At 44.5% G+C, this 18,094-nt stretch overlaps 1 protein-coding gene across 1 annotated transcript; it reads right to left on the bottom strand.

The window, feature by feature from the left end:
* Positions 1-3,134: 3,134 nt before the first annotated feature.
* LOC111150377 (eukaryotic translation initiation factor 2B subunit epsilon) lies at positions 3,135-13,605 on the bottom strand. The gene is made up of 17 exons (XM_022507813.1): positions 13,359-13,605; positions 12,234-12,358; positions 11,206-11,391; positions 10,934-11,111; positions 10,567-10,647; positions 10,273-10,350; positions 9,696-10,008; positions 8,516-8,661; positions 8,150-8,291; positions 7,924-8,025; positions 7,631-7,738; positions 7,355-7,445; positions 6,931-7,054; positions 6,031-6,156; positions 5,508-5,618; positions 4,452-5,296; positions 3,135-4,248 (listed from the first exon to the last, which is right to left on the bottom strand). Exons 1-16 carry the CDS (start codon positions 13,548-13,550, stop codon positions 5,237-5,239), a joined length of 2,163 nt encoding a protein of 720 aa, XP_022363521.1. The 5' UTR covers positions 13,551-13,605; the 3' UTR covers positions 3,135-4,248; positions 4,452-5,236.
* Between the last annotated feature and the right edge of the window lie 4,489 nt (positions 13,606-18,094).

An 18,094-nucleotide genomic window follows, 5' to 3' on the forward strand; every position in this document is an offset into this window, starting at 1 on the left:
AAGCGTGGGCTCCTCCCACTCCAATTTTGTACACTGTTGCCAAATTAGCATTTTCAGAGTAAGTACCTCTTCTGCTCAGAAATCTCTCCACATTCCCCAGTGCTTTCCAAAGATTCTTAGTACAATATTCAGAACTCCATAATCGAAACTACCTACCTCTACAGTTATTTTTTTCATTATACCCTGGGTAAATTTTTTACTTCAAAATTTTTTACTTTACTTTTTACCAACCTATTTGCTAGCCCCTGCACATACCTTGTGTACATACCCATCTCTTTACTTTTTCTAAATTAACTATATGTGCATATTAAGAAAGCTCTTAATAGCAGTTCTCTCTCATTTTCCACCCCACCTCAGTACATACATATTTTTAAACCTCATACTAGTTATCGATTTATGCATTCTGGACATTGCATATTTATTTCCAAATTTGAATGATGGATTTATCTTTCTTCCACCTCCCCCTAACCTCTTAAAGTAGTAAAATCATGCTTTTTGAAGTCAATATAGTTTTTAGTATTGACATTTTGCCCATGAGTAAATGCTTCCTTTTTACAACTTTTCATTTCTCCTGGCATTAATCATTGCTTTACTTTTGCATTTGCTTTTTTATTTTAATTAATTTATTTTTAAAAATATTTTATTTATTTATTTGACAGAGAGAGAGATCACAAGTAGGCAGAGAGGCAGGCAGAGAGGGGGACTGAGCAGAGAGCCTGATTTGAGGCTCGATCCCAGGACCCTGGGACCATGACCTGAGCCGAAGGCAGAGGCTTTAACCCACTGAGCCACCCAGGCGCCCCGCACTTGCTTTTTTTTAAATAGTATAACTACCATTGTCTTACCATATAATCTAATAGTTTCTCAATGCATATTTTGTTTACCCTGTCAAATATATTAGATAATCCAACCATTTCCTCCCTTGGAGCCTTCCATTCTCTTGCTCTGGTCTGCACTGTTGGCTGTCTCAGCCTGTGCACAGAGGTCATCCTGGAACTCTCTGCATCATCCTCAGAGTTCCCTTTATCTCTCCTCTCTGTTGAATCCCCATTTCCTAGATATTTCACTCCTTTGCTTTGGTAAAGCACACTGTTTTGTGGCTTACTTTTTGAAAGTATGGGAAATAAAACCCCTTTCAAGAACTTGCAAATCTGGAAATATGATTCAAAGTAATTTTCCTTCAGAATTTTGAAGCTATCACTACATTGTCTTCCAGCATCCAGTGTTGCTATTAAGCAATTTGAGCTCTGTTTTTCCTAAGGCTTTGCACGTGACTTGTTTTTACTCTCTCTGGAAGTCTTCAGGAGGTTCTCTTTATTCCTGGGGTTCTGAAAATTTTTAAAAAAGATTTTATTTATTTATTTGTCAGAGGGAGAGAGCATAAGCAGGGGGATCAGCAGGTGGAGGGAGAAGCAGGCTCCCCGCCAAGCAAGGAGCCCAATGAGTGCAGGACTCCAGCCCAGGACCCTTAGATCATAACCTGAGTCCAAGGCAGACCCTTAACCGACTGAACCATTTAGGCTTCCCGGGGTTCTGAAATTTCATGGTGATACATCTCGGTACTAATTTACTGTGCTAGGCACCTGGTGAGCCCTTTCCATCTAGAAATTCAATAATACTTCCTTGAATTATTTAACATCAGGACCATTTTTTCTGTTCTTTTCAGAGCTCCTGTTAGATGTTAGACCTTCCAGATCGATTTTTTTTCCTCCTTTATCATCTGTTCCCTTTTATTTTTAAATGATTGCACCTTTTTGCGAGATTTTCTTGACATTTCCAACCTTTCCCCTATCCAATTGGATAGGTAAAATGTTCACATTCAAAATTCAACTCCCTAAGGATGGATGTAGTTTCCAGCCTATTCAGCTCTCTAGTCCTCCAGTTCTCAGTAGGAAATAATTTACTTATTTTTAATTTCTAAAAACCCTGTTATCCAGTTCTCCCTTTTCATAGTACTTTCTTCATACAGTATCTTCCCTCTTTGAATTTTAAGAATTATAGCTCCCTCCTGCCCTGAGGTTTTCAAAAACCTCCCTACTTTCTCATTGTTTCCTTGATTTCAGTTTTATTTTGGTCTCCACCTTTCACGTTGGAAGTATCCTCAAAATTTTTTTTAAAGATTTTATTTATTTATTTGACAGAGAAAGATCACAAGTAGGCAGAGAGTCAAGCAGAGAGAGAGAGGAGGAGGAAGCAGGGTCCCTGCTGAGCAGAGAGTCCGATGCAGGACTCGATCCCAGAACTGAGATCATGACCTGAGCTGAAGGCAGAGGCTTAACCCACTGAGCCACCCAGGCGCCCCGGAAGTATCCTCAAATGTTTGATGGCCATTAGTCTACTCACATTTAAGAGTGAGATACTAAAAAGCTGGTTGGAAGCTCTGTCCATATACAGGTTTTTGTTTTTATTTCTACGATTTTATTTTTAAAAGTAATCTCTATACCCAAAGTGGGGCTTGAACCCACAACCCCGCGACCAAGAGTCACACATTCCACTAAGCCAACCCCCACATACAGGGCTTATTAACTAACAAGTTTCACTGTAGGTGATCAATTGGGGGTGATGATGGGTTTTTGTTTTGAATAAACAAAAAATGTATTTAAAAGCTCCCTCCTCCCCACCCCCATTTTTCAGTTTGTTTTTGCATGGTATGTGATGATATTCAGAGCCCTCATATACTTTCACTTAATCCCTCATTTCCAATCTAGCCCCTCACCCTCATCTCCAGGTCTGTTTTGAGTCCGGGGCTCAAATAACTCTTCCTTAAGGTTCTGGAATTTCACGGGACTATTTCATACATTCTGCCAGGCACCCATTACCTGTCAGTCTGAAAACTCAAGACCTTTGGATTTAGGAAAACTTCAAATATATTTGATAATTTCCTTCCCACCATCTCTTCAGAAACTAAATCTCCCACGACAAGCAGGAGAGTAGGGCTAATCAGCAGGCTGAATCAGAGGAGCCACAGACCTTTGAGGCCTTTTCTTGTATAGATCCTTGATTCCTCTCCACTCCACCCTGTTACCAACCAATCCTTATCCCTTCTGCCAAACCTTTTCTTGGTTTAAAAGGACACATTGTGTTTGCCTGTTAATAAACCCCTCAGCAGATAGAACCCATCTCATTCTGCTCTGTTAAGTCAACTTTCACTCTTTCATTTATTTTTCATTTTTCAAAATGCCAATGTCTCTCATTCATTGTGATCACCTCAGGTTTTCCTTATTGAGTTATGGGACTTTTTTGAAGAATTCCTTTACCTAGGACTTAAATGAGGTATTAGAAAAAGTAAAAAACCCACGTGTTTAATGTACGATATTTAAATGGAAACCCTTTGCTTTGCTTTTAAAGTCCCCTTTTACCTTTTAGGAGACTCAATTGTCACAATCCTCTAAGCCTTCCCTAATTAGTCCACTGGAAGGAATCTATTCCTTCTAAAGAAGTTCTGTAGGCCAACTCTGAGCCCTGCTACCCATCAGGTCCAAATAAGAGGTGCCCTATAAGTTATTTGTATTTAACTGCTCCTCGTAGTCCATGCCATAACCTTTACATGCCCTCTAGGAACTAGGTCTTGTATCTGAAAAGCAAAAACTGAGATCTACTGAAGAAGAAAAGTAAATTAAGCTCCTGTTTTTTCCTCTTTAGAAATATTCAGTAATGCCCCTCACACCCAAGTACAATTCAGTATCATTTTCCTTAGCTTACTCCTTTCTACCCAAATAAAATGAACACTAGCAACCATTTTATCTGTGATGTTCAGGAGGGCCACTCCTTACCAGTAACATCTGTCACTGTTTACGTGTCAATAGGGTAAGGGATTTAGGACAACAACAAAGAGCTAAAAGAGGTGAGACAGAAGGGCATGTCTCATAGCTGAGGTTAAAGGAGACTACAGAGCAAAACAGCAAACTCCAGCATGGCTCTATCAATGACAAGTTATGGGACACCTCTGAACGTTAGGCTCATCTGAAAATGGAGATAAGACCTACATCATCTGCTGTGAAGTTTAGCTAAACATATGAAAAGTATTTAGCAAAAATGCTTATCATACAGTAAACACTCACTCAATATTAGGAGAAAGCCAATTTCATAGGATCTTCCTCTGTTCTTAGGATACCCACTGCTAGCTTGGGGTTATATTTGCCTCTGGAGACAATTTCCCTTCACTGAGACACTGAATATATGCTGAAACAGAATTCGTGATTATAAGATTCAAGTCCTTAGCTTTACTCCTTTCAAGAGTCTTGAGATCTTAGGGCGCCTGGGTGGCTCAGTGGGTTAAAGCCTCTGCCTTCAGCTCAGGTCATGATCCCAGGGTCATGGGATCCAGCCCCGCATCGGGCTCTCTGCTCAGCAGGGAGCCTGCTTCCCCACCTCTCTCTGCCTACTTGTGATCTCTCTGTCAAATAGATAAATAAAATCTTAAAAAAAAAAAAAAAAAAGAGTCTTGAGACCTTAAGTAAACTTCCTCATCTTGAAGATGCTGAATATCCCAGCTTCCCTGATAGTACTGGGTCAACTGGACAAGGCATGTGAGGGACTGGGAGCTGGTTAATGGACTAGACATACGCTTGAATCATCACCCTCTGGCAGGAAAAGTGTTTGGACTAGGACTCTCTATGGAAATAGGCTCAGGCACACCACTCCAGGACCACAAATTGGTCCACAGAGGCAGGAAGACAATCTAGGCCTCTGACTATCCATGAGCCAGGACGATGGTCAGTTGGCAAGGCACCACAGTACCACCTAGTGGCTGTTAAACACACCCCACTTCTTCTACCCCAGGTGTTAGGGGAAAGCTGCCAGGTTCAGAACTCTGGTCACCTACAACACGAGCTGATCAGTCAGAGTTGGGAGAGAAACCAAATACATCCCTCTCTCTCTTTTTTAATATTAACAAATACAAGCAGCAGAAAGGGCCAGCTGCTCTCTGCTGTTCCCTGAGGGAAAGCCAGAGCACAAAACCGTTCCTCTGGGCTTCCTCTAACTGCAGGGCCTGCCTTGCTCCTCTTTAGGCAGAGTTTTGTTGCAGCCCAACTTCCCTTTTCCCAACTCCTCGGTCAGGATGGGAGGCACATGGTGGCTGGCGGTGGGAAGAATACTGTAGTTCTGGCCTCTGCTCCTTTAAGTCTCAGCTTGGATGGCGGTCACTCATCCTTCGGCAACTAGCTTCTCATTTGCTCTGGCCCAGAAGCCAGGAGAGCCATCAACCACACCCACAGAAGCAGGAAGTGCAACTTCAGTCATCTTCAGATGACTCCTCTTCTGCCTCTTTTAGCCACTGGATGAACCTCTGCAGCTGTAAGGAAGCAGAGTGGAGAGTTATTGAGGGAGGGGCATATAAACAGCTTTAACAGCCACAGAGTCCCAGGGACCAACCACCCTGGAGTCTGTGGCCAGAAGCCAGGGGACCAGACAATCACCGCGTAAGAGGGTGGCCTGACACATCTGTGGCCAGAAGCCAGGGGACCAGACAATCACGGTGGTGATAAGAGGCTGGCCTGACTCACCTGTTGGTTCTTGCGCAACTGTCGGCCCTTGTCAGTCATATCCTTTTGGCTGAACCAGCTCAGGATTGTTTCCTCAGCCAGGATCTCTAGCTGGTAGAAAGCCATGAGTACCTGCAGAAGGCCAGCAGAAGAGATCTCAGGGACCTTGCAGAATCCAGCAAGGTATAATAGATAACAGAGGAAGAGGAGGCAAGATCTTAGCACCTCTCTCTACCAGACTGTCAGCTTTCTTTAAAACACCAGTTGCTTTTAAAACAGGTGAAAATGAGCTTTTCCCTCCAGTACTAGGACAGGTATAACTTCTGGAACTAGTGCTGGGTCCCCAGGATGATCCCCAAATGACTGCCTTACTAGCCTGACTCCCAGCTGTACTATCCCAGCAATTAGTGCAATAATAGAGGTGGAGGTGCTCTTAGTCAAATCCCATACTGGATTCACATCAGCTTGTTTTGTGTCTCGATGGAGGGAGCCAACGCCTGTTTCAAAGCAAATCCAGGACTCTGGGGCTTGAGGTGGCACTCACCTTGGCCATGGAAGTACTAAGAGCTTCATGCTCCAGGAAGAAGTCCTCAATGGCTGCCAGTGCTTCCAGATGATCAGCTGCGCGCTTTATGTAGTTTCTAAAAACAGGGCTCCAGGACTTGAGCAGCTATGAGAGAGAGGAGAAGGGAGCTGCAATATATTCCTGACACCTATACCCAGATAGCAAAAGAAGTCAATATTGAAAACATGGGACTTTCAGGATATGACAGAACAAGAGGGAAATGATACAGGCCTGAGGAATCATGTCAGAGGGACTTGGGAATTGCTGGCAGTCAGGGCTGGTGACAAAGAAAAGATTTCCCAGGGAAAGTGGAAGGAGGTCAGTTATAGGCTGCCTCAAAATACCTATTACGAACCTAAAGGTTGATCTCATTCTGGATCAAATCATTTCATTCAGAGAATGTAAAAGTCTGGGTCTATTATGGCCATCGTTTGGGGTCTAGTATGGTCTGAATCCTGAAGTCTCAAAGAGCACTCAGTATTGAACCTAAATGGACTCCTCTGAACCAGCCAAGCCTGTTCTAGTACCCAATCTGCATCTAAGGGCAAGGAGAAAGGAACCACAAGTAACACATATCCCATGATAAGACCTTCTACTCCCTATTTCCTTTAAAGTGAAACATGGAGGGGCGCCTGGGTGGCTCAGTGGGTTGGGCCTCTGCCTTTGGCTCCAGTCATGATCTTGGGGTCCTGGGATCGAGCCCCATATCGGGCTCTCTGCTCAGCAGAGAGCCCGCTTCCCCCTCTCTTCTCTGCCTGCCTCTCTGCCTACTTGTGGTCTCTCTGTCAAGTAAATAAATAAAATCTTAAAGTGAAACATGGCAAGGACGTGGATGTGCCTCCACCCAATCCCTTGTACCCAGTCCCGATCTTTGCTCACGGGAAGCAGCAGGGCACAATAACAGTTTGGGTCCAGCGGGGAATCCGTTTGCTGCAGGGGGAACTCCAGGACCACATGGCTCAGTACCTGCATCACCTCCTTTAGGCTTATGTTGTAGGCATACCTGTGGGGAGACAGGGGTGACACCAAGGCCTTCACTAACCCTTTTAGCCTGCTGTAGGATTATGACTTTGGCAGGACACTGGGGAAGAAGTCGGCTAGAACAACATGCAAGGGGAGAGCTTTGGCAGGGGGAAGTCTATGCTGAGGCCAGAACCTAATGCTCTCCTTGCTTCAAATGCTACTGGCCTTGTCCATTTGGGATGCTGAGGTAATCAGTTCCTATTTGGGAAGGAAACAGGAGAGAACCTCTACCTGCTTGGGACTACCCAGAGGAGAGGAGAAGAGGGAGGGCTGCTCTTACTTGAGAGAGTTGATCTCTAGGACTAGATTGTCACAAGAAATGTTCTCTTCCTTGCCCCGCTGTAGTGTTCCTAGGACTTCATTCTGGAATACTGAAATCAAAGCACGAATAAGTTCATGAACCAATAACACTCCAGAATGCTTTAAGTTCCCCAGTCCTGACTTTAAACCAAACCCTTCTGGGAGAAACTGAAGTCTCTGGCTAGTTGATCCAGGCAAAGAATAAACTGGAGGTTTTCTTCTTTTGTCCTAGGACACTGCTCCCCTGACCAATCACCTTTGATGTCATCCAACTGTGGGGAGCCTGCTCGGCTATCTAGCTCCTCGGAATCCATACTCTGCTCACTTTCAGTTTCGCTCTCTTCTTCCACGTTGATTTTGAGTCCTGACAACCCATAAGGTTGAGAAAAAAGAAAAGTTAGGAAAGAGCTGTTGACGGAGAGGAATATATCTACTGTGTCTGAATGAATAAAGTAATGAACGAGTAGTCAGATTCTGAAGTGTTCACTTTTCATCAAAATATTCTGACTTAGAAAGGGGGGGCGGTGACAGGGATAAGGCCTAACTCACCCCACAAATTCTGCCGTAGTCCCTCTTCCTCCTCCACGTTTATGTCTGCAGCTTTCCAGAGGTAGCCCTGGCCAGCAACTCCGACTTCTGCTGGATTGTAACCTGGGAAAGGCAGTGATCTTTAGTGAACACAATTCGGAGAAGCACAATCCCTCCAGGAGTAAACACTGGTTTTCCCATGGGGCAGAGAGACACACAATCGCCCCACACCTGATTAGCCTCACACCTTTCAGTTTCACTTTCTCCTTTTCTTGGTTAGCCCCAGAATCGTCACTGAACTGACCATCGTCCTCATCTTCCTCTGCATCTGGAGGGTGTAAAGAGATCACCGAGCCCTCAGGCAGCGTGATGTCTGGGCCCACTACCACCTAGGGGACACAAAAAGAGTGGGGGGCACAGCTTCATCAGTGTGCTGGGGAAAGGTACATCCTGACCATGACAGAGATTTTTACTACAGGAACTAGAAGACAAACGGATTCACTGGATTTGGACTCTCAATTCAGGCTGGATCATGGGTGGACATAATGCCCCTCTGGCTCAGCATGACCACCACTAAGTTTGGGGTCCTTGTGCAGTATAGAGCAGGGCTCACCTGGGAAGTGAGAACACAGCGTGGCTTCAGTGTAACTTGTTCCTTGACTTCAGCATTGTCACAGAGCAGAGACTGACGGATCTGTGCTCCAGCAGCCACTTGGACACCCCGCCACAGGTAGGCCTGGTCCAGCACCACGTTATCACCTGGCTCAGGATAGGAAGTACTTCCAGTCACTCAGGGTTCTGGACCAGGGCCATTCCAGGAGGACAGGGCTGACTGACAGCAGCACACCTCCCATCCAGCTCTGATACTCCATCCCCTAATTCACTAGAAACACCCTCTACACTCCAGCCTGAGGACAGAACATTGCTTAGCATGACCATCCTCTACCAGGTTTGTAACAATCACAGACTATATACTGGACTTAAGAACCTGAGAACCTTCAAGATATCTGGGGACCCTTTTGCACTCAAGAACCTTATTAGAATCATATCCACGTCTAGAAGTAGAACTAAAATTTCCCATGTCTTCTTGTACATTTTTATTTTTTTAAAGACTTTATTTTTAAGTAATCTCTACACCCAACATGGGCTCAAACTCACAACGCCATCCTCAAGAGTTCCATGCTCTACCAACTGAGCCAGCCAGGCACCCCTCTTCTTGTACATTTTAGAATTAGAATCTTATTGCTCTTTTAAAGGGGCAGTTCCATTAGAAGCATCCTATTCCTACAACCAGAGTGAGTTACCAAGAGGCCAACCAGGCACTTACGGTTGAGTTAAAAAGAACACTGGACTTGAAATACTTAGATTCAAGTTCTAGCACTACCTCTCATTAGCTATGACCCTGAGGGAGACAACCTCTTTGAGCCTGTTTGCTTGGCTATAAACTGGAGATAAATAATACCTACTTCACAAGGTTTTTGTGAGGATAAATGAAACAATGTATGCAAAAGGCCTTTGTAAACTGCAATGCACCAAACAGATGTTATTACTGCCTGTTAATTACCCACTTGGTCCTGAATGTGAATAGGGTACTTTGGAATGTGAAGAGTCACCCAATAAGAGGCTTAGAGGCTGCAAATTTCACATCCCCATTTCCCTCCTGTCTTAAGGTAGCCACTCTCGTTCCTTATTCTCAGGGACTATCCCTCTGTATCCTTCTCTACTCCCCACCCCCCCGCTCCCTGGGCTCCTATTCCTAGGATGACCATCCTGACTTCCCCACCTGTGCTCACCAATGCGGCAGCCAGGGCCAATGACACTGTTGGTGATAAAGCAATTGCTGCCAATGACAGTGCCAGAACCCAGAAGCACATTTTCCTCTAGGATGCTGCCATGGCCCAGGCTGACCTCAGGCCCTCGGTAAATGTTATGCCGGGAATGAGTGCAGCTCTGGGTTGTGTTGTCAGTGAAGTTGGCCTCTGGGGTGAGAGGGTAGACCCATCGGCGGATGACATCAGCGCAGACTGCCGCATACATGTGCAGGTTGGAGACCCGGGCACCATATTCCCTAGTTGTCACGTGCATGTGGATCTGGTTTCCTAGGATCTGAATGGGGAGAAGGAAAGGGAGGTAGCCCAAGCAAGTAAGAGAGGAAGAACACATCCAGGTACAACTCCTTCTAATCTTAAGATCCCCCTCTGCCCCTCAGTGTCATAGCCAAATGGCCAAAATTTTTCTTTGTGTCTGATTCCCTATCTCCTTTTCCTTCATCCTAAGGCTCAATAAAGCCCAAAAGGGGACCAAAAGTTATCATCAGCCTAGGATAATGGCATAGCCCTCTTCTAAAGAGGCCCAGGAGCCTTTTCTTACCTCCTCATTCACTAACAGGCCTCGTACAAAGTCATCTCGAGTTTGGTAGTCAAAGTTGTCTGTAAAGAGTTGAGCCACCTGTTGGGGGGAAGTTGGATGGGGCCAAGGTGAGTGCTATTCTCTGGAAAAAAAATAAGTCCCTATAGACCTATCAGACCCTATGACAGTTGGACAAGGGCCAGAAGCCCAAAAAGGTTCCCAATGGGATACTGGAGCCAGGATCACAGCATCTATTTACTGTGGAACTCAGAGTTCTACTCTTTGGATGTGCAGCCCTGGCCCTGAAGAGCTCACCTGAGGAGAGCAGATGCTGATGTAACAGTCCAGTAAATCATAGCGAATCTCTACTCCATCTCCATTGCCCTGGAACAAACTCTGTGGGGAAAAGGCATAAGGACTTTACGAAAAAGAAAAAAAAAAAAAAGATTTTATTTATTCATTTGAAGAGAGCATAGGGGGAGGGGCAGAGGGAGAAACAGGCTCCCCACTGAGCAGGGAGACTGATGTGGGGCTTGATCTCAGGACTCTTGAGATCATGGCCTGTGCTGAAGGCAGATGCTTACCCCACTGAGCCACCCAGGCACCCGGTATAAGGACTTTAACCTGTCTCCTGCTGAAGCCTGTCACTCTCCCACTTCAGGGACCCCAGATACCCACACACCAGAGGAAAAGAAAACCGTCGAAGGCCTTGGGTCTTCTGGAAATGGAGAACCCGGTTTGTGGCACTATCCACAGCCACTACCACATTGTCCTCATGGCAACGAGTTGGGTGGCTAGGGGATGACTCTTTGAAGATCATTGTCATCACAGATACATTTTTTTCTAGCTTCCGCCTCAATCTATAAAGTATAGGAGGGAGAGAGCAGCAAAACAGCAGTCTTAGGGGCTCTGCTGGTCACAAACCCTTTGTCCCTACCATGTTCCCATCCTGACCTGTGTTCTTCCAGGGCTCTGGTAATATTGATGTTTGAGACGACATCCCCATACACCAGAAGGAAGTCAGAGCGCACCAAGGCCTTGGCATCAACATCACGGAGAACATCCCCCAGTGATCGATATAATTCTGATGTAATTATTCGAACCACATTGAGGGATGTAGGGCGGCACCACTTGGATTTCCTAAAGGAAAGGGATGAGGGGAATGAGTAAATCAAGCATAAAGACCATGTAGAGCTTCCCTATTTTTCTCACCCATTCAACACTCGCACCCCTTCTCAATGGCTTTTTTTGGGTTCCTGCCAGCATCTTCAACTTCAAAGAGATTTATGAACTATAATTAATGGTTTCAGCATCCTGTGTCACCAGTCTTGTTTTATGGATTAGAGAAACATGGTTATTTCTTCTCCATACCCTGACACTTGTCCTCTACCATGGATTTGAATTAAAAATCCTGCTGAGATTTAGAGTATACAAAATATCCTGGGAACACACTTTCCATATCACTTCTCGCCATCCAAAGTCCCAGGCAAATTTAGGAACTATCTAAAGGATACCATGCTAATATCCTAGTCTTTATTCCCTGAACTTCCATAAATCCTGAGATTCACTCTTTTTCAAGAAGATTTCATCAAGCATTTGTTAAGTAAGTGTTTACTACGTACTTTGTACTAAGATAGGCACTGGGAATACAATGATGAGGAGGCGCTCAATATTTACAAGCTCAGTGGAAAAACAAAGATGTTAGTCTTGTAACTTCCATACCGGAGCCATTAAATAAAAGCAAAACCTATGGAACAAAACTTTCTAAGTGAGAATGCGAAGAAATCCAAATGCAATTCTTTAATCTTTGTTACAACTTTAGCTGCTCACCTCCTGATAAGAGAAAGCCCTTACTTAGTTCTTATGACGGAATCCAAATAGACATCTTTCCCCCCTCACAATTTCCCCTTATTTAGTTACAACCATCCTAAGGAAAGTGGAAAAAATGGTGAAACATGGAAAGAAAAGTTCCAGAGCCTTACAGTAAATGTTCCTTGATTTGAGCAGCCTTCCAGCAACAAAAGACAAAGGTTTCCTGTACACCTGTGGCAGTCAGAAATTCCAGAGTGTAGTCAAGTAGTGCTACATTGGCGAGGGGCAAGAGTACCTGAAAGGTAGAAGATGAAAAATGTCTGAAGTCTGGAATCCAGGAAGGACCTCTGGGTACTATTCTTTCCTCCACTTAAGCACAATTTTCACTTCCCTACCACTGTTTCCAAACACCATTGTTTTACTTTACCTTCTCAAGGTAAAAGTAATCAGGTCCCTGCCTTTGATGTTCGTGGCATCTTCTAAGCATAAGAATCTGTGGTTGGAATCTAATAGTAAGCACAGAATCTACTTGCTTAGCACTGGACATAGCTACTACAGAGCAGCAGGCCACCTTGGCAAAGGAAAACACTAAAAATCAATCCTATTTTCAGAAACTTAAGCAATGATAAGGCCATTTTCCCCATTAAATTTCCTTCCTTGATCCCCTTCTAAGGGGAGTCAGAGGCTAACCACCCCAATCACTGGTCCCAAATGAACAGCCATTAGGTTTTGGGGGGAGGATCGGGGAGTTAGGATTCTTCCTGAACCGAATGCAGCTCCCTGTCTTTGACTGAACTGGGGACTGCTGAGTGACCCAGCAATCCCTAAAACGAATTCCCCAGTACTTAGACAATACTGGGTCTGCTGGCATCAAGCCACTAAAACCTGTTCTGTCCTTTTGACAGATGGCACCAGCTGTCATTAAAACCTGGAAAGAAAAAAAGCACACCCTCCGAGATTCAAGACAGCTGTTACTATGGGATTAGATTTATTTTTAGGCATATGGCCTCTCTTTTGCAGGCAAAAGGAAGTGTTGTTCCCATTCACCCAAGGATCTTTTTCCACTGCACAGTTAAAGGCATCACAGCCTCCGTCTGAGTCACTGAATCCCCATGTAAAGGCTTCTCACAAGCACGGCTTTTACATTCAGCCCTCTGCATGCCTTCCAAACCTCAGGTGGTCAGGACTACGAGTGCCCATCGGCCAGAGCACTCCTCATCAGGCAGCCGAAAGGATAACCTGCTCTAGCCCGGCCACGTTCGGGCCCTCCGGCTGCTCCCGCGCGCGGCGCTCACCCGAGGCTGGTCCTTGGAGATGGGGAAGAAGCGGCGATTGAAGCTATCTGCCACCAGAACTGCTTGCAGGGGCGGCGGCGGTTCCTCCTCCGTCCCTTTGGCTCCCCCACCGCCGCTTCCGCCGCCTCCCGGCCCAGGGCCGCTGCGCTTGTTGGCCCGATTAGCCGCTGCACCGGGTGCAGTAGCCGCCATGTTCTTCCCTCACTGCCACCACTTCCGCACGGGAACCGACACCGCTCGCAGTAGGGGACAAAAAGGACCCAGCGTTGGAAACGCGGTGGACTAAAGAGGGGGAGGAGGGAGGAGACGCGGAGAACGCAATGCGCAGGCGTGTGGCCCGGGAGTGTTCAGGAGCCAAAGTGTGAGCTGGGAGGAGCCAGCCGTGCGCCTCCTGCCGGCTCCGCGGGTTGAGGCGCGGGGTGGGGGGGAGTCCTATGGACCACACACTCGATCTGCAGGTATAGTAGGCCTTCATTTGTACGCGAACAAGCTGCGATTCTTGAGGGATGGTAGGACTTGGGGTCTCTGCGAAGGGGCCAGATCCATTCGGAATATGTAGTCTTCCTCTCCCGGAGCATGTTAACAACTGTAGTCCTCCATCTACATTCCAGTCACGTAAATGTGACCCGGCACCTTGGGGAGCTCGGACCCCACCCAGATAGTCCCTTACCCCAGGCGACTCACAGTCCACCTAAATATGGAACGTAGTATAGTATAGTAGGGAGAGTAGCAATTCTGTTGAGCGCTGATGGTAGCCAGGGGACCATACAAGCCTTAAGTCGTTTAGTTTTTCACACATTTCTGGAGAACGTCCTTATTCATTCGTTCGTCTTATTCATTCGTTTGTTTCTTGAACTCTCCGAGAGGGATGAACTTCCCCCAGCTACTTAGTGGAAGAACTGGTATTGGACCCCTATCTGGCCCACTTCATAGTGCCACAGTCTTTCTGCCAAGTTATGTGGGGATGAAAGTTACTATATTATGATTTCTTCATTTCTTCGTTCATTCGGCTTAATCGGCATTTATTGAAACCCTGCTCTGTCTTAGAGTGGAGTTGGGGTGGATCCAGGAACACCATAAAGTTGAGTGGGACTGGAGGTAAGCCTTGGAGGCGGAAGGAACTGCGAGCACAGAGACGCAAAGCCCTAGGCTCAGGAGATGCGGGAGGATTGGGGGAAAAGGCGGTGGCTGCAGGGAGAAAACCGGGCCTGCTGTGGAGCCAGACCGTGGGGACTTGGTGGAAACGAGGTAACACAGCTAGGCTCATTTGTAGGTCAGGAGCTTTCCAGCAAGGCACCACTCCCAGAACTGTCCGAATTCCACAATCGCTTGTCCTGCAAATACCTGCACACCCATGCTCTCCTTGCACTTTGAGATTTGACGTTCGGAAGGCTTAGATTTGTTGTTTCCACGTAGGACCAGGGAGGTCTTTCGTTTCTTCCTCATCCTAGTGAATGAGACTGCTGGGCAAAAACTATTTTTTAAGGATTTTGGAAAATTTAGCCTAGAGAAGGAAAAGTAGGAGGCAACTCAGTAAAAGTTTTTGATTGAATATTTGTACGTTAACAAGAATGCTGTTCTACTGTCCTACAAATCCATAGGCAGAAAGAAAAAAAAAGGATGACTAAACTGGACTAGTGATATGCGGGTGCTGGCACACACATGGAGGTAGGGTGATGGTGGTAGTGGAGATGGTGAAGCAGATGGAAAGTAGGTCCAATTCTAGATATTTTTAAAGGCCTCTTGTGACCCGGGAAAGTGGTGAGTGATAAATCCCGGGCTTCTAATTCTGTAGACAGGTAACTGGATGGATGAGGTTTTTAATGGATGGATCTCAGAGAGAACATTTGTTTCAAAACTTACTGGACTCAACAACAACAAAAATTGAAACAAAAAATGAGTCATGTTCTTGAATAAGCATTTCTCAAAAAAAGATATACAAATGGTCAGTAAAGTACATGCAAAGATGCTCAACATCGCTAAACATCAGGGAATTACAAATCAAAAGTACAATGAGATGTCCCCTCACATCCATCAGAATGGCCACTATCAAAAAACCAAACCAAAACAAAACAGAAAATAACAAGTGTTAGTGAGGATGTGGAGAAGTTGGAATCCTTGTGCACTGTTGGTGAGAATGTAAAACAGTATAGCCACTGTGGAAAACAGGACAGTGGTTCTTCAAAAGATAAAACATAGAATTACCATAAGCTTCAGCAATTCTATTTCTGGATATACACTGTGAAAATGGGGTCTCAGATATTTAAACACCCAGGTTCATAGCATCATTATTCACAATAGCTAAAACATGGAGAGCAAACCAAGTATCCATTGACGAATAAGTGGATAAGCAAAATGTGAGATATACATATGACAGACTATTATTCAGTCTTAAAAAGGAAGGAAATTCTGACATAATCTATAGCATGGATGAACCTTGAGGATATTACGCTAAGTGAAATAAGCCAGTAACAAAAAGACAAATACTGTATGATTCCATTTATATGAGTACCTAGAAGAGTCAATAGATAGTAGAATTGTGGTTGCTAGGGGCTGGCTGGGACAAGGAAATGGGGAGTTACTGTGTTTTAAAAATTTTCTTTCATTTTCTTTTCCAAAGATTTTATTTATTTGAAAAAGCATGTGTGTTGATAAATGTTCAGATTTTTGGGCGGGGTGGGGGGGAGGCTGCAGGTTAGCTATTACAGGTAATGCTGCAACAAGCATCCTCCTATTGATATCTTTATAAATTTGCATTCATTTTTTAGAACTCGTTCTTAAAGGAGAGTGACTGGTTCAAATTGGATACAATTCCCATGGCAAATGATAAGCTGTTGAACTCACTGGGAAGCCTGCTGATGCTTAAATGCTTAATTATTACATAATTGCTATCCATGGAAAATGTGTTTTTGTCCTTACAACAGCAATGTATGGGAGTACGTTTCCCTACAACCTCACCAACATACTATGTTGTCAACAATTCGGAGTTTCTGCCAATCCAGAGAGGAAACAAAGTGTAGTTTGTTGTTGTTGTTGTTGTTGTTGTTTTTCGTTTTTTTTTTTTTTTTACAAAGTGTAGTTTTAATTTTCATTTCTCTTATTTTGAGATATGTTGAACATCTTTTCACATGTTAAAAGACCATTTGTATTTCTTTGGTCAACTATCGGTTCTGCTTCTTTTTATAAACTAATATATCAGCATTATGGTGTGAGGTCTTAAATATCAATCAGTTTTGGGGCACCTGGGTGGCTCAGTGTGTTAAGCCTCTGCCTTTGGCTCAGGTCATGATCTCAGGGTCCTGGGATGGAGCCCTGCACTGGGGGGCGGGGGGGGTCTCTGCTCAGCAAGGAGCCTGCTTCTCCCCCTCTCTCTGCCTGCCTCTCTGCCTACTTGTGATCTCTCTCTCTCTGTCAAATAAATAAATAAAATCTTAAAAAAAAATCAATCAGTTTAGAATGTAAGCTCTGTGAAAATCAGGGCTTTCCATCCGTTTTATTCACTCTGTATACCATGGGTCTAGATGAACACTCAGCACATGGCACATGCTCAATAAATATTTGCCAAATGAATGACTGGTGTTTGCTAGTCAGTAATTGAGAGTCTGATGAGACAACTTTAAGCAAATACGTAAAAGTAATTTCAGGCTCTCCCAAGCTGAGGCTTTTTTGTTTTGTTTTTTAATTGTGGTAAAATACATACAACATAAAATTTCCCATCTTGACCATTTTTTTTTTTTAGATTTTTTATTTATTTGTCAGAGTGAGCACAGGCAGACAGAGTGGCAGGCAGAGGCAGATGGAGAAGCAGGCTCCTGCTGAGCAAGGAGCCCGATGTGGGACTCAATCCCAGGACGCTGGGATCATGACCTGAGCCGAAGGCAGCTGCTTAACCAACTGAGCCACCCAGGCGTCCCTCATCTTGACCATTTTTAAGTGCACAGTTCAGTAGTGCTAAGGACATTCACATTGTTGTGCTACTGTCACCACCACCCATCCATGGAACTCTTTTCATGTTGCAGAACTACAGCCCTGTACTCATTAAACAAGAACTCCTCATTCCCTTCTCCCCTTAGCTCTGGCAAACAGCCTTCTGGTCTGTTAAAGTCTATTGTGTCTATTTGAGCATTTAAAATTTTTTTTTTCTTAAGTTGTAGGAATTCTTTATATATTCTGGATATCAATCTCTTATCAGAGATATTATTTGCAAATATTTTCTCCAATTTCATGGGTTACCTTTTCACCCTGTTGATGATATCCTTTGATGCACAGAAGTTTTCACTTTGGTGAAGTCCAACTTATCTATTTTTCTTTTGTGACCTATACTTTTGGTGTCATATCCAAGAAATCACTGTCAAATCCAATGTCGTGAGGTTTTTCTCCTATGTTTTCTTTTAACTTTTAAATGGCATTTTTTTTTTTCTTTTTCTTCAGGTCCTACTACAGAGATGTCAGAATAATGGTAGAGTATGTCCCCTGCAGGGTACCCTTGATACATACACAGAGCTGGCCGTTTCTAGGCATTGCTAAAGAGTCAGGGCTTTAGTGATCACATGCATCAAGCTGGTGGATTAAAACACTTCAACAGTAAATCTTAGAGCCTTTTGTGCTTCTCAGCTGGGCTTACTTGTGGCTTAGTAATCAGAGCCGATTGTTCACTGCCACAAGTGTTGTTTATTTTTCTAGTTACTTTTTGATCTGAGTCGTTCTGAAAGTTGAATGTTTTAAATATGTTATAG

Source organism: Enhydra lutris, unplaced genomic scaffold (genome assembly GCF_002288905.1).
Source record: "Enhydra lutris kenyoni isolate GAN:26980312 unplaced genomic scaffold, ASM228890v2 scaffoldscaffold2, whole genome shotgun sequence".
Taxonomy (NCBI): Eukaryota; Metazoa; Chordata; class Mammalia; order Carnivora; family Mustelidae; genus Enhydra; species Enhydra lutris.